Below are 13,474 nucleotides of genomic sequence, written 5' to 3'. Positions count from 1 at the left end.
GAGAAGTTCAACACAGATCAAACAATTAATTTTCAGATTATGCACACACCCTAGCAATACTAAAATTGTTCAAAAAAAAAATACATAATTTAGTTAAAACATGAAGTTTAGACAAAATTTATTTTTTTTAAAAAAAAATTAAGTTGATTATTAATCACAGTAGAGTTCAAATATGATTTTTTACCGGGAAGCATACACAATTATATATTTGTGTGAGTAAAATTTATTTTTACAAAAAATGATTATTATTAACTGAACAGTGTGATATCCAAGTCGAGCATTGTTCACTTCTGAGATTACTAAAACGGGGAGAAAAAAAACCAAAGCAAAAGGAGGTTTTTCCTGCAGAATATTAGGAACACGGTAATCATGCATTCAAAACTCATACATAGCACAAAGGTCTACACAAGTAGAGGAACAACAGCATGATTCATAGACAAACATAACTCATAATCCACATAGGACATCAACTGATAGTCTGATTAGCACACCGCAAAGACAGGTATTATTATCACACAGATAGCAAGCACCCCTGCAGGAATGAACTCTTCCTTCTCCACCGAACTCAAGCATCATCTCGGCCAACAAGAGCAAGCAGCATTGCTTCATAATCCCCGGAAGTATCCTTTGAAATTGCACGAGACAAGGGCACACTGTTTCTCTTGTAGTAGATCTCCTTTATCACCTTCAAGTCAACCTCTGCCCGAGTTGTTACAACTCGAGTAAGAGCACCCTCATCGGTTCCAATCTTGTTGATTGCAAGACGAATGACCTTCTCAAAGTACTTCTCCGGAGTGGACATGCAGCGTGTGACTGCCCTCAGTGTAAACAAGAACTCATCCTTAGGATCAGACTTCAGATCCTGCAAAGACAATGCCAGATTTCAGTTTTGAATTTCATACAATTTTCCAATCTTTAGGTGTCTTCTTGTAGTGATTTTGCCATTTCATTCAATGATTTCAAGTGTTTATCATCAATTCACATTGTGCGTTGCAACCATAAGTTTGATAGGAAACTTACAAAGCCTGTCAATATGATAATTGTTAAGCAAAATAAATATTGTGTTCCGTGTGTTGGTTGAATACAGGGTAAATAGATAAATACTGATTAAACAAACAGAATTGCATGACTATTGGGTGTTTCAGTACCTTGTTGATAGGATTGCCAAACTCATTGTTGTAATGATTCAGAGTAGCAAGAACTTGTGCTTTGCTCCTTGTTGTGAGAATCCTAATGATTTCTTCATGGCTATAAGCCTTTTCTGCAATCTTTCCGTGAAGTATCTTAGCCTCCAATTTTGCCAATGTCATGTTTACCTCTGCTCCTTCATAGCGGTAAGCACTTGAGAGTGGCACCAATAGCTAACACAGAATAAGAGTATAACAAATCATATCAAAACAATGCTATGTTTCAGTCTTGTTGTCACACTTTCATAGAATCGAAATAAAGTACTGAATGTAACAAGGTACAGAATCAACTATGAAAATAAGGATTTAAGCTTCAACAAATAACATTATATGCAGCATCTCAAGCTCAAGGTCTTAAAAGTCAAAACTCCAAATGCAAATAGTCATTGTTCTGCAACAAGTTTCAAAGAATGAGTTTTGGACAAGAGACTCGCATGACATCAAGCATAAAAAGAAGCTTAGGAATCCCATTTACTTCTGAAATGCAACTAATAACCACATCTGAAGCAACATTTACATTCTAAACTCTATCACCAAAGTCAAGTATCAAAATCTTTATTGAGTGAAATTTAAAGAACTGGCAAGTATATATCACCTTACGAAAATCTCCAGAGGTATAAGCAGCCACATCTTCTTCAAGAGATCGCTTGTATCTTGCATGGTAAGCCCGCCGGATTGCAAACAGCTCCTCAGAGCTCCTGGTACAAGCAATCTCAACAATCACATTGTTACTATGGTGCCATTTCCTTGCTGCCTCGTTCAATAGCAATGCATCCCTCTCTGCTGGATCTAAAGTCCACAACAGCACCGCTCTCTGCTCTCAAAATCACTCAAATCTCAACCAAAAGCATCCAAGAATAATGAACAGAAAAGAATTGTATTGCCAAACATCCATTTCAGTGTTTTCAGAAAAGCTAAGAATGATAAAAAGAAAGCTTGGGACCATTGACAACAACCAAAGTAGCACCTTTTTCCCCCACCAAAAAAAGGAGAACTCTTGAATAACCCATAGAATCTAACAAATCACAGCCAAAATAACACACACACACACACACACACAAAAAGAGTTGATTTTATGAAACATTACCTCGAAATCACCAGAAATCTCCTTGTCCAAGGACTTGAGAAGATCCTCACCATAAACCTGCGCATAATGCTGGCGGATCAGGCAGCGCTGGGCTGCCGATCGGTGAGCAAGGATCGATATAATGGTGTTCTCATCGGTGCCCCAACCTGCAAACAAGAAAAAAGAATCAGAAAGCAAAACCAGAGCTTCTGATCAAAGATCAGGAAAACACAAACAAAAAACAAAAAACCAAAAGATTTGGATCGATGAACGACCAACGAAGGCTTTGCGGAGAAGCTCAGCGTCTTCAGCAGGGGAAGGGACGGGTTGCGGGATCGAAAGGGTGGCCATTGTTGATTGATCGCTGAAATGAAAGCAAATGGAGAAAGTGAAAGAGCGATGAGTGAGATCAACAGAGTAGCATTATAAATTGTGTTGACTATTTTAGTTTATGCACAAAAGCCCTTAATTTGTTCTTTATTGAAATACAATTTTCTCGATCTATTTGCTAAAGATATTGGATTAAAAAGAAATTATAGTATATTTAACGGGTTATTTGCATAAAGAGCTGATTATTTGTTAGTTGGTGGGTGGGACTTATATAATGCAAGATAATAAGACAAGATAGGCGCTCTTGATTGCTGGGGCCCAAATTATATATATATATATATATATATTTATTTATTTATTTTGAAACGTTTCACACGAGTGAACGTGGCACACTGCGATAGATGGGATCCGAAATATACATTTTTTATTTAAAAAAATGATGAGATCCGAAATATATATTTTTAAAAAAACAAAAATAAAAATAATAGGCTTTAATGGAGGCAGCGACTCCACTGGGGATCGAACCCAGAATCTCTGGTTCCGTAGACCAGCGCCTTATCCATTGGGCCATGGAGTCCTTAATGGGAAAGGGTTAATATTTTTAGATTAACAAAATTAATATAATCTTGGACAAATTCAAGAAATCTAATAACAAGTACAAATCCCATCATCATGACTATATATCAACCAAGAGACACACCACAAAAAAAAACACACACACACACATTCTCAAACAAGAAAAAAATAACTGCTAGATTGCATCCAATGCTGTTGCTGCTGCATAAAACAAGTCCTCCTCACTTGCAGTCCATTGACAATCTCTGCAACCACATTCTTCATTCCTTCCGATCTCTCTTTCTTTACTTTCACTCACTGAGGCATCAACCCTCACAAGCAAAGCAGGTGGCTTCACATCAAATGACACACCTTGAGATGCAACAATAAAACTAATCCATCTCTCCATTGAATAGCCACCCTGTCTCATTATATCCTTCCATGCAACCTCAGCCCTCCCTAAGAGCTTATTAGACTTTGCTAAACACTTGAACATAGGTAGTTTCGGTCTCCTGCATCGAAGCTCGAACACGATGTTTTGCTTCTCTAGAAATTCCGTTATCATCTTCGAGCTTGCTTTGAACTCCAGTGAGGTCATGGAGGGCAGAACTTGACTGTCGATACATATTTTCTTCCTAGCACCAGTGATGATGTAGCATCGAATAAATAGCCCTCCCGGAAGATTGAAAACTTCTAGGTTTTTCAAGTTTAGTAAGTTCAGCTTGAATTTGAGGCTCTGCAAGTGATGGAATTGAGACATGGTTGTGAAGAGAATTGTTTAGGGTTATCTTGTGACTACTGAAGGTGCAAGTGTGAGTATGAGCACATGTTGAAGAGTTTATTTATAAATGATGGAAAGTAGAGTCTTAAAGCCAATGAATCAAACATTGTTTATCAATACCAAAGGCCAAAATGGCTCTTGGAGTTTAGAATGATAATTTATTAATCAAACCATAGAGCTTGATCTGATCTCTTGGATAGTGGAGTGGAGATTTCTCTCTATATATATATTGTTTGTGACCCTACTTAATGAAATATATATATATATATATATTCTTTTTTTCTCTCCAAGTGCCAGTGGAGTAGATTAGACTAGATTGGCACGAGGGATTTGCATGCCCTGATAAAGTAACGCGGTTTGGATCGAGAGTAGAAAGAGACATGGCTTTTGTATTGATCTTGTTGCCAAATGAGAGGTAAGAATTAAAACTTTTTGAGCTGGCAATAGGATTAATATATAGCCAAGATATAGATGAACATATCTAGCTTGCACTCAAGTGTTATTTAATTATATTAAAAGCACCACTTGGTAAAGTATGGGTGCTTTGAACTTGATGATGAATCTGAATCTCAAGCATATTTTTGGATAAAGTATATATGAGGTGGCAAATTGGATAACTTCAAAGTATTATAGACTAATTAAAGTGGAGGAGGAGGAGACGAGGAGGAAGCTTATCTTGTTGCTATATTTAATAAATTAACTTGATAGAGCTTTGTAGATACAATTAGTATGCTACCAAGTAAGAGAAGAACATATAACATACGTATCATAGGTAACAACAGAAGAACATATAACATACGTATCATAGGTAACAACATAAAGAATTTTTTTTTTTTTTAAAAGTAGATAAACCACTTCTATTACAACAAAAATAGAATAACAGCCTCCAAAAAATGACCTGGAGACAAGAAGGAGCTATAACATACCACTGGATGTGGCAAAGCAACAAAAAAAAACCAAATACAAAATACATCGAAGAACAAAACGATAGTCCCCTCGAGACCCCAAAGTCACAACACGAACTTTAGCCCGTACCCAGGTCCTGAACATCCTCATACACTAGAACCTTAGCAGAGTTCGCAGCACGAGGTCCTAAGAAATCCAAACTTCTACGAATGGTTGTCATGGAGTCAGTCAACTTCTCTTTAGCACCTCTTGTAACATATGAGAACCAGGATAACAGCATACAGTCAATTTTCAAAAGAGTAACATGAGCAAGCAAGGCAAGAGCATTTAAAATATAATCGTTTCTAGCAAGCCACACATTCCACACAATTGCTTTTGTAACTAAGTCTCCCATAACTCTTAAAGACGGCCGAACCGACATCCTCCACAACTCCCAAAGCGAGATCATTGAGATATGTGGCTCTGGCAAGTGCAAAAGTTACAAAATAAGCCCAAACAAGTTTAACAAAAGGGCACTGCAGAAAGAGATGATCAACCGATTCAATCTCAGAGTGACACATTACACAGGTAGTAGTGGGGAGCTTATTGCACTGTTTTTTTGCGAGATTCTCAAAAGAAAGAATTTTATTCTTCCACACAAGCCAGTTGAAAAGATTGATCTTCCGTGGGCATGTGTTACGCCAGAAGAACTTCACCACCGGACAACGCAACCCACCATTATTTAGAAAATCATAAAGAATTATTGGTCTTGAATTAACTTTGTACCCTAAAAAAACACAACTTACTTCATGTTCTGTTGGTCAAATGCGTGTCCAGAGAAGAAAAATATTAGGTAGCGTTTGGTTAGATGTAGTTGAAAATACAGTAGAGTTGAAAATGCAGGAGAGTCAAATTTTGGTGTTTGGTTGACTGTAATTGAAAATGCTGGATTTCAAAATTTTGTGTTTGTTTGGAAGGATTTGTAAATCTCGATTTTGAAAACATGTGTTTGGTTGGATGTATTTGTAGGATATAAACACCCTTGCTAAGGATACTCCACCTTGGTCATTATTAAATTTAATTAATTATAAATACACAATTAATTGTTATTAATAGTAACCAAAATAATTATGCATGTAATTGCTTAATTTAATATAAATTTATGTCTTCATTACAAATTATTGTTATTTTTTATAATTATAAAAAATATATTGATAAAAATATAATAGTAACCCTTTATTATTAAGATAAAATAATATCATAATTTTATTTTTATTTTATTTATATATAAATTTATTAGAAAGTCTCACTTGACTTTCTATGGAAATCTCAAATGCGGAAGATTAAACTACGGCCGATTTGGATGTAGTTTGAAAACCAACCAAATCAATCTACACTGCATTTCTAACTACTTTCAAATTCTCAAATCCAACCAAACAAACACCAGATTTTGAAATTTTTTATAATTACAATTACATGTAGTTTTATATCCTGCCAAACAAACACACCCTTACTGTAACTATTTTCTAAAGTATATAATGTTTTGGTTTAAACACACACAAGTATACAAAAGCTCTAATTAAGTCAAATTATATATTTAATCTTCTTATTTGAATTTGAACGTCAGAGGTCTCTATATTATTTCAATTAGAAAATATAAGTCCATCTAACACTAATTAGTTTTTACGTCTAGCTCTGCGAACGTGACTTTTTTCAATTAAATATTATTAAATAAGTAAAAAAAAAAAAAATCGATTTACTAATTAGATAATCCATATAATAGAATAGATAATGCAATTTGGATTATTCTCAAATTATATTAGGCGACCTTCCTCTTCTTCCAGTGAGTCCCCAACTCATCTACCAACTTCTAAACATCCTTAAACATATATATATACTCTTTCTTTCACTTCACCCTCTCCACCTCATCCCCACCACTCCTCTCTGCTTTGGTGATCTCTGCCATCACCACTACATTCTTCCCTCTTCTCCGGGCAAACCCTTTCCACATCCTCATCACCACTTTTATTATCTTCACCACCAACTCTCATCATGCTCACTACCATCCCCACCATTGAATCATGTCTTTATCTTTTTAATAATATTTTAATAAAAAATACAATTTTAGTGGGGAAAAAAACCTACTTAATTTGATTATTTGAGGGACCAAATGGAGAATTGCACTCAAATATATATGTATAATTGGTTTTGGGCCAAAGCATCAATTAAAGAATGATGAAATTATGACTGGGCCCTTTCTTGTAAAGTGGGCCGAACACCTGCCTAGAGCTTTTTACAGCCCGACCCCATCACTTTTTTTCCTAGAAACAAAAAGCAACTCTCACTTCTCAAAAATGCACCAAAACTGGCATATTTTAATTTTATACAATATTTTAAAATGTATATATATATATATATAGTACTTCATTTTAAAACATCAAAATTGTTTTGTGGTAACTAAAAGGAAATTTAAATATGGACTTTTGAGGTATTTTCTTAGAAAAAATGATACATTTTTATGTAAATTCCACCAACCATGAGATATTATTATATAAAATTAGAGAGCTGATAGGGGTACTATTAAAAGAAAAAGGTATGATCAATAGTTTTATTATTTTTTCAAAAAAAAATTTATTTTTATTTTGTCATATATACAATGGGAATGAACCTAGCAGCATTTGATTTAAAGCATTGCCAATTTTTATTTTTATTTTTAGAAGCATTTTATATTGTAAAATATGGTGTTATATTTTTCTTTTGGCAAAATGTGGAAGGGCATGTTAGTGATGTGTACATACGTTAGAAAGCTCAATAAACATCTATACTCTCACTTTGAGTAGATTTTGAGGTTCAATTTAGAGTTATGTTGGAAATAAATATTCTTCACAAAAAAAAAAACCCGGTACCAATAGATTAAAACAATAGATTAAGAGATCATTTATATAATTTATTTTTTTAACTATAATTTTATTCTTCATAAAAAAAAATTAGAAAAAAAAAAGACAATTTGTAGTAACATTTATGGAAAAAATCTAAATTAAATATTTATTCGGTAAACGAATCCAAACAAGCCTAAACAATCATTCTTGTGAAACATGCTTTGATTTCTTCAGAGAAACAAAATATTAAATGTGAGTTCATTTGAATCCATTATTATGAGAACCGCGTAGCCAGAGATGTAATTAGGTGGCTGCTTGGTATTTTATGGGAATTGAACGGTCAACCGGTTCATATTTCTGGTTGACCGGTTGGTCAAACATTGACTTCTGCTTGGCAATGTTGACAAGCATCATGCTTGACTTGAGATTAATGAAGACCTAAGCATATACTCCAGTCACCACCGAACCTACCTAATTATCTATTAATCCAATCTTAATAATTTATTGTAAGTATTCGTTTTCCTTTCTTTTTTTTTTTTTATAAATGAATTACTAATCATTAATCAATTAAATCTGTAACGAAATGTCCACTTGTATGAGAAATAAATTAAATAATCTTGTAAATAAAAAATATGAAAGTTTGACATGAAAAGTTGAGACATTGAATCATTTTCATGCATAGTGAATAATGATTTATTTATTTTATAAATAATAATAATAATTGAAATTGGTAAGAAATACTTCATTGTTTTTTTACTTATCAATTTCATCCAATTCATATCGATTAAGAAAAATTATTTAAGTTAATGGGTAACTTAAAATTTATAAAAATTATATCAACTTTTCAATATTACCCTTATTTAAAATATATTTTTAAAACAATATAATTAAATATAATTTATTAAAAATTGTAAAAATATATTAAATGTAAAAAATAAATTTAAAAAATAATATTTAATGTCCCATAAAAATTTTAAATTAAGAAGTTAAAAAAACAGATCTAAAAATATGACTAAGTAAAAAAAAAAAAGATAGAAGTTAGTATATCTTAGGTGCCATCATTTCCTTTAATGACTTTATATCTTAATTTTATTATTTTATTTTAATAAAAAATATATTATTTCATTATTCTTACCTACTTTTTTCTAAATATTCAAATTGCTAAAAAATACATCTAACATATTGATGGATTATACAAGCATTTAATCATTCAATTAAATGTGTAATTAATTTACCAAATTTGATCAGCACAACCATTTATGAATTAGAGGACAACTTTTTCTGGTTAATTTTGATCCGATCTAAGCACCACACAAACTTCCACATGCTTATTTATTTATTTATTTATTTTTGTATCTCAACCAAATTTAATTAATATAATTCATAATCTAAATAATAATAAATAAAATAAAATAAATCCTAAATTTATTAACTTAAAAAATTCCAAATATTATGAGTTAGAGGACAACTTTTTCTGGTTAATTTTGACTATGCGCAAGCCTCTTATTGTTACATTTGTCACTTAAAAGACATAGTGCTCATGCAATAATTCTATAAAATAAAGTCATGCTTAAATCACATAATATTATAATTAGAAGTTGATAACATGAATCACGCCTTAAAAAACCAAATTAAGTTGTGTGTCCATATGCAAAGTAGTTGGAAAACAATGAGATTGAAGAGTGTCGGCTAAGAATGAAGTAAGAGTGTCGGTGACAAGGCCATGTAGCCATGTCCATCAATGAATCAATTTAAGTGACCCCATCTCATCTTATGGGCAACGGCAACCTTGGTTCCATTTGACAACACTCATAACTTTCCTCAAATTTTTTTTTTTTTAAATCTATTTTTATTTAAATATATGATATATATATACATCACAAATATATTCATTTTAATTTTTTCCCAATAGAATATGGAATAATCCAACTCTTAGTTGTAAAGGTACCTATGATGTGTTATCAAGTTTGACAAGAATCATTCTTATTTTTGATTTTTAGCACTTTTTTAATCAAATTTATAATTTTTATATGGGATTTAAACTTGAATAATGGAAAGTATATATATAGGACAAAATAGTACAATAAACTTTTTAAAAAATTATTAAGAGATAAAAACAGAATTTCACTAAAACCACTTGGTTTAAGTGATTAATGGCACCAAAAACAAATTTATTGTGTGTCATACAAAGGGGTGATAATTCAAATTTTTATTGGAATAATTACTTATGCATTATAGTGACAGGTACTTATGGCCTTTAAAGAAAAACATAACATTTAAAAAACAGCTTAGAACACAGTGTTAGATGTTAATCTTGATTTGAGTGGTCATTAATATATAAGATTAGATTTAGATACTTGAGGGGCCACCAAGGTTAGTCTAGTGTTTCCCACTAATCTAATTTTATTTCATTAAAGATAAGAGCTAATTAAACCACTAACTAGTTTTTTATGGCTTTGTGACTAGTTAGTACAAGTGCACCTAACTAATAATACAAGGGTCCCTCAACTCCATGACATTGTTTGACATTTGTTCCTCTCCTTTCAAACTCTATTTGGAACTTACGCAAAAGCCTATTCCAACTTGCTACTTTATACGGAGTAATATTTAAATTTATAATCATTAGAGATAAAAATAAAATAAAAATCAATAGCTTTTTGGCATTAGATTTTTTACATAAATATTTGAAAAAAAAATAAAAATTGAATTCAAAACCTATATAAGATAAAGGGTGTATGTGCTTGTACGCATCTTTGGTTTTCCTTAAATAAAAACAGTAATTATTTATTTGTCAAAAAATAATAATTAAATAATATTACATTAAAAGCTAGTGATCTAAATAGGCTTTGGTTTTAAAAGAAATTTATTTATTGCATCTAGATGAGCCAGTTATTGAAGTCACAGACTCAATAAATGTTTCATCAGTAGTTCAAACACATTTCCCAAAATATTCCAATTCCATTTGTCACTACTTTGTTTAAGTGTCCATTTATTCCCATTCTGCACCTCCAACTTCATTCCAAAAGTACCCACTCTAACCAATCTTTTCACTACACCACTCTACACTTCACTTATTGCTCAATTGACAGAAAGTAAAAACAACAATTAAATAACAACTCAAAAGGACATAATGAGATTTTCCCACAATGCCCCCTATATTTTTTTTTTTTACCATATACCAAATATTTAATAAAATTACCGAAATATTTAGCTTTTCTTCCCATTATCTCCCCCATCTTGTAGATAGGCCTTCTTGCGCCGCTCAGCACGTGCGAAAGCACAGATCACGAGGAAACACAGAGCATAGATCCCGTGCACTTTCCAATTGGCGCGTGGGGGTTCTCCCGTCACCGCCCGGTGGAACACCGACACGTAGTAATGAAGCCCGACAGCGAGGCCCACAAGCATTTGAGCTAGGCCCAACGCCCTTGCACCGGCGGTGAATTCATTCGCCGGTGACGAGAACACCACCACAAGATTGATCAGCTGCACGATCAAGTACAGCACATAGCCAAGTGTCTGCACAGCTTGTGTCCACGCGTAAGTCTCTGGTGCTGACGCGTAGAAGAATCTCAGCGGTTCAAGTCCGGTAACCGTAGCGGTGAGCGAGAGGGTGGCGAAGTAGATGGCGAGATAAGCTTGGATGAAGATGAGAACCCTTTGGATAGAGAGGTAACCTTTGAGGTGACGGAAAAGGACGGTGGCGAGAAGCAGGGGTAGAATGAGAAAGAGGAAAGATGAGATGGAGGCTATTGTGGGAGCATATTTTGGTCCCACAAAGGGCCTGATATTGTGTTCAATTTCTTTGTTGTATTTCCGTAAATAGGCCTGGGATGTGGTGGAGATTTTCTCGAGATCGGGAATCAGGCGTGATGGGAGGTCTCGGAACTCTGTCATGAAATCCTGGCCGTCAGTTTCGTCTTCGAGCCAGGAGAGGCTTTGGTCGAGCTTTGGTTGTTTCGATTGTGGTTTTTTGGTGGGATTTGGGGTGGATTTGGGTTGGGTTTTGGTGGAATTGGAGGGTTTGGGAGTGGAATTTTGGGTTTTGTTGAGTTTTTTGATGGAGTTGTTGATGATGGTGGAGTTGGTTTTTTTGGGTTTGATGAGGGGTTTGGTTTGGTTTTTTGATTCAAAGGTGAGTTTTTTCTTGGGTTTGGGGAGTGCTTGTGTTTCGGCTTCTTCTTGGTCAGTGGAGGATGTCTCTGTGTTTTGGGTGTTTGAGCTGGAGATGAGTTTCTTTTTGCGTTTTGGGAGTAGTAGTTGTTCTTCTTCTTCGTCTTCTTCTTTACCAGAAGCTAAACTCTTTTTTGTACCAAAGGTGTCAGCTTTTGGGGAGTTGGAGCTGGATGTGAGTTTCTTCTTGGGTTTGGGTTCTTGTTCTTTACTGGAAGTTGAGCTCTGACTAGTGTCAAAGGTATCAGCTTTTTCGGTGTTGGTGTTGGAAATGAGTTTCTTCTTGGGTTTGGGGACTAAATGGTCTTCGTCGTCACTGGGATTTGAGCTCTTTTTAGAGCCAAAAACATCGGCTTTGGGAGATTTGGAGTCAAAAACGGGTTTTTTCTTGGGCTTGGGGAGAGGCTGCTGGTTTTCTTCTTCTCCTTCTGCAATGGAGGCCAAGATCCTTCTAGCAGAACCAAATCTCTCTGTTCTCTGTGACATAGAGATACAGAAGTAGAGGGAAAGGATGAGGACTAGAAGAGTTAAGGGAGGAGAGAATGATGGCATTTTTGCTTCAGAAGGTTGGAAGTTTAGATCTTGACACTGGTTTTGGGGTTTCCAGAAGAATGGAGAGGATGAAGAGAAGAAGGAGGAGGAGGAGATGGGTGAAGTGGAAGAGTGATGGTTTTATATAGAGGATGTGAGGAAGTGGATGGGGAGTAATGGGAACAGAGATGAAGGGAGTGACAATAGTCACATGGTGGGAGCATCGAGGCAAATGGAAGGGCCATTTAAGTCACAAATGTGGGAGTGTGAGCTTAGAGTTAAGGAATAAAAGTACTTAAACGCCCACAATTCCTGCTGGTACGTCTCCTAGCTCTTCAAATCTCTTTGGATGAAGCTCTTTGTTTGAGGACATTGGGGTGGGGGTTCAGATTGTTTGCATTCTGGTCTGGAGTTAAAAGATTTTGTCTTTTTAGTTGAAATGTAAGAACATGAATGTTAATTCTGAACAGAAACATGCAATTTAGTTTTTGACTTTGCAGAATTGATTGTGGAGCCACACACTTGATGAAATGGAAACTTCAGTGTCGTTTAAGTAAATGAATTGAGATTCATCTCATTGTCCTTAAAGTAAGATGTTGTAGCTTATATTGACAGGTCACCTTCCATAATTCAATGATAACAAAGCTCAATTTCCACATAATGTTTGGAATTATTAGGCTAGCTTTTCCATTTCAATATTATATATTATAAGAAATTTCATCTTGAGAAATGTAATGAATGGGTGTACATTAAGATTTGCATGAGTTTCATGAGATTTGGACAATGTGCAAATGGAATCAAGCTTATAGCAAATTGCTTTTTCTATAATGTTTGTGCAGACCTCAGCCTTGTTTTTCAACCACAACTTGCATTTTTTTTGAGAAAAATATGAATGGATGCATTTGACTTCCAATGACGCAAGATAATTCCTGTGAATTGGATCATTTGCTGTTCTGTATACAAATACAATATTCCGGACATTGGTCCATGATGTTCAATTGCAAATTTATTGTCAATTGAATTTGTCATTTACTATATGAGTGTGAGAGCCAGGATTTGCCATTCTGAAAAGATTGAAAGCCATTTC

The 13,474-nt window shown here is 34.2% G+C and overlaps 3 protein-coding genes and 1 non-coding gene across 4 annotated transcripts; all 4 read right to left on the bottom strand.

Annotated features, from left to right (window-relative positions):
- Positions 1-322: 322 nt before the first annotated feature.
- Positions 323-2,687, bottom strand: LOC120262108 (annexin D1-like). Its single transcript, XM_039270166.1, has 5 exons — positions 2,529-2,687; positions 2,275-2,420; positions 1,783-2,001; positions 1,149-1,361; positions 323-862 (listed from the first exon to the last, which is right to left on the bottom strand). The coding sequence occupies exons 1-5, from the start codon at positions 2,602-2,604 to the stop codon at positions 566-568; spliced, it is 951 nt and encodes a 316-aa protein (XP_039126100.1). The 5' UTR covers positions 2,605-2,687; the 3' UTR covers positions 323-565.
- Positions 2,688-3,067: 380 nt separating this feature from the next.
- LOC120262308 lies at positions 3,068-4,097 on the bottom strand. The gene has a single exon (XM_039270400.1). The coding sequence runs from the start codon at positions 3,896-3,898 to the stop codon at positions 3,335-3,337; it is 564 nt and encodes a 187-aa protein (XP_039126334.1). The 5' UTR covers positions 3,899-4,097; the 3' UTR covers positions 3,068-3,334.
- Positions 3,088-3,160, bottom strand: TRNAR-ACG. Its single transcript has one exon. It is a non-coding gene; the product is annotated as a tRNA-Arg (tRNA).
- Positions 4,098-10,628: 6,531 nt separating the features above from the next.
- LOC120262014 lies at positions 10,629-12,927 on the bottom strand. Its single transcript, XM_039270048.1, has one exon. The coding sequence runs from the start codon at positions 12,406-12,408 to the stop codon at positions 10,891-10,893; it is 1,518 nt and encodes a 505-aa protein (XP_039125982.1). The 5' UTR covers positions 12,409-12,927; the 3' UTR covers positions 10,629-10,890.
- Positions 12,928-13,474: the final 547 nt, after the last annotated feature.

The sequence above is a fragment of the Dioscorea cayenensis genome, chromosome 5, assembly GCF_009730915.1.
Source record: "Dioscorea cayenensis subsp. rotundata cultivar TDr96_F1 chromosome 5, TDr96_F1_v2_PseudoChromosome.rev07_lg8_w22 25.fasta, whole genome shotgun sequence".
Lineage (NCBI taxonomy): Eukaryota > Viridiplantae > Streptophyta > Magnoliopsida > Dioscoreales > Dioscoreaceae > Dioscorea > Dioscorea cayenensis.
Note: the sequence above shows the minus strand (reverse complement) of the source record. Positions and strands in the feature narration are given on the sequence as shown.

Coding starts and splice junctions, on each gene's coding strand:
- LOC120262108 (XM_039270166.1), bottom strand. CDS start 2,604: ATGGCCACCCTTTCGATCCCGCAACCCGTCCCTTCCCCTGCTGAAGAC. Junction 1,362..1,782: donor CCTCTGGAGATTTTCGTAAG/GTGATATATACT, acceptor ATTCTGTGTTAG/CTATTGGTGCCACTCTCAAG. Junction 863..1,148: donor TTGGCAATCCTATCAACAAG/GTACTGAAACAC, acceptor TTGTCTTTGCAG/GATCTGAAGTCTGATCCTAA.
- LOC120262308 (XM_039270400.1), bottom strand. CDS start 3,898: ATGTCTCAATTCCATCACTTGCAGAGCCTCAAATTCAAGCTGAACTTA.
- LOC120262014 (XM_039270048.1), bottom strand. CDS start 12,408: ATGCCATCATTCTCTCCTCCCTTAACTCTTCTAGTCCTCATCCTTTCC.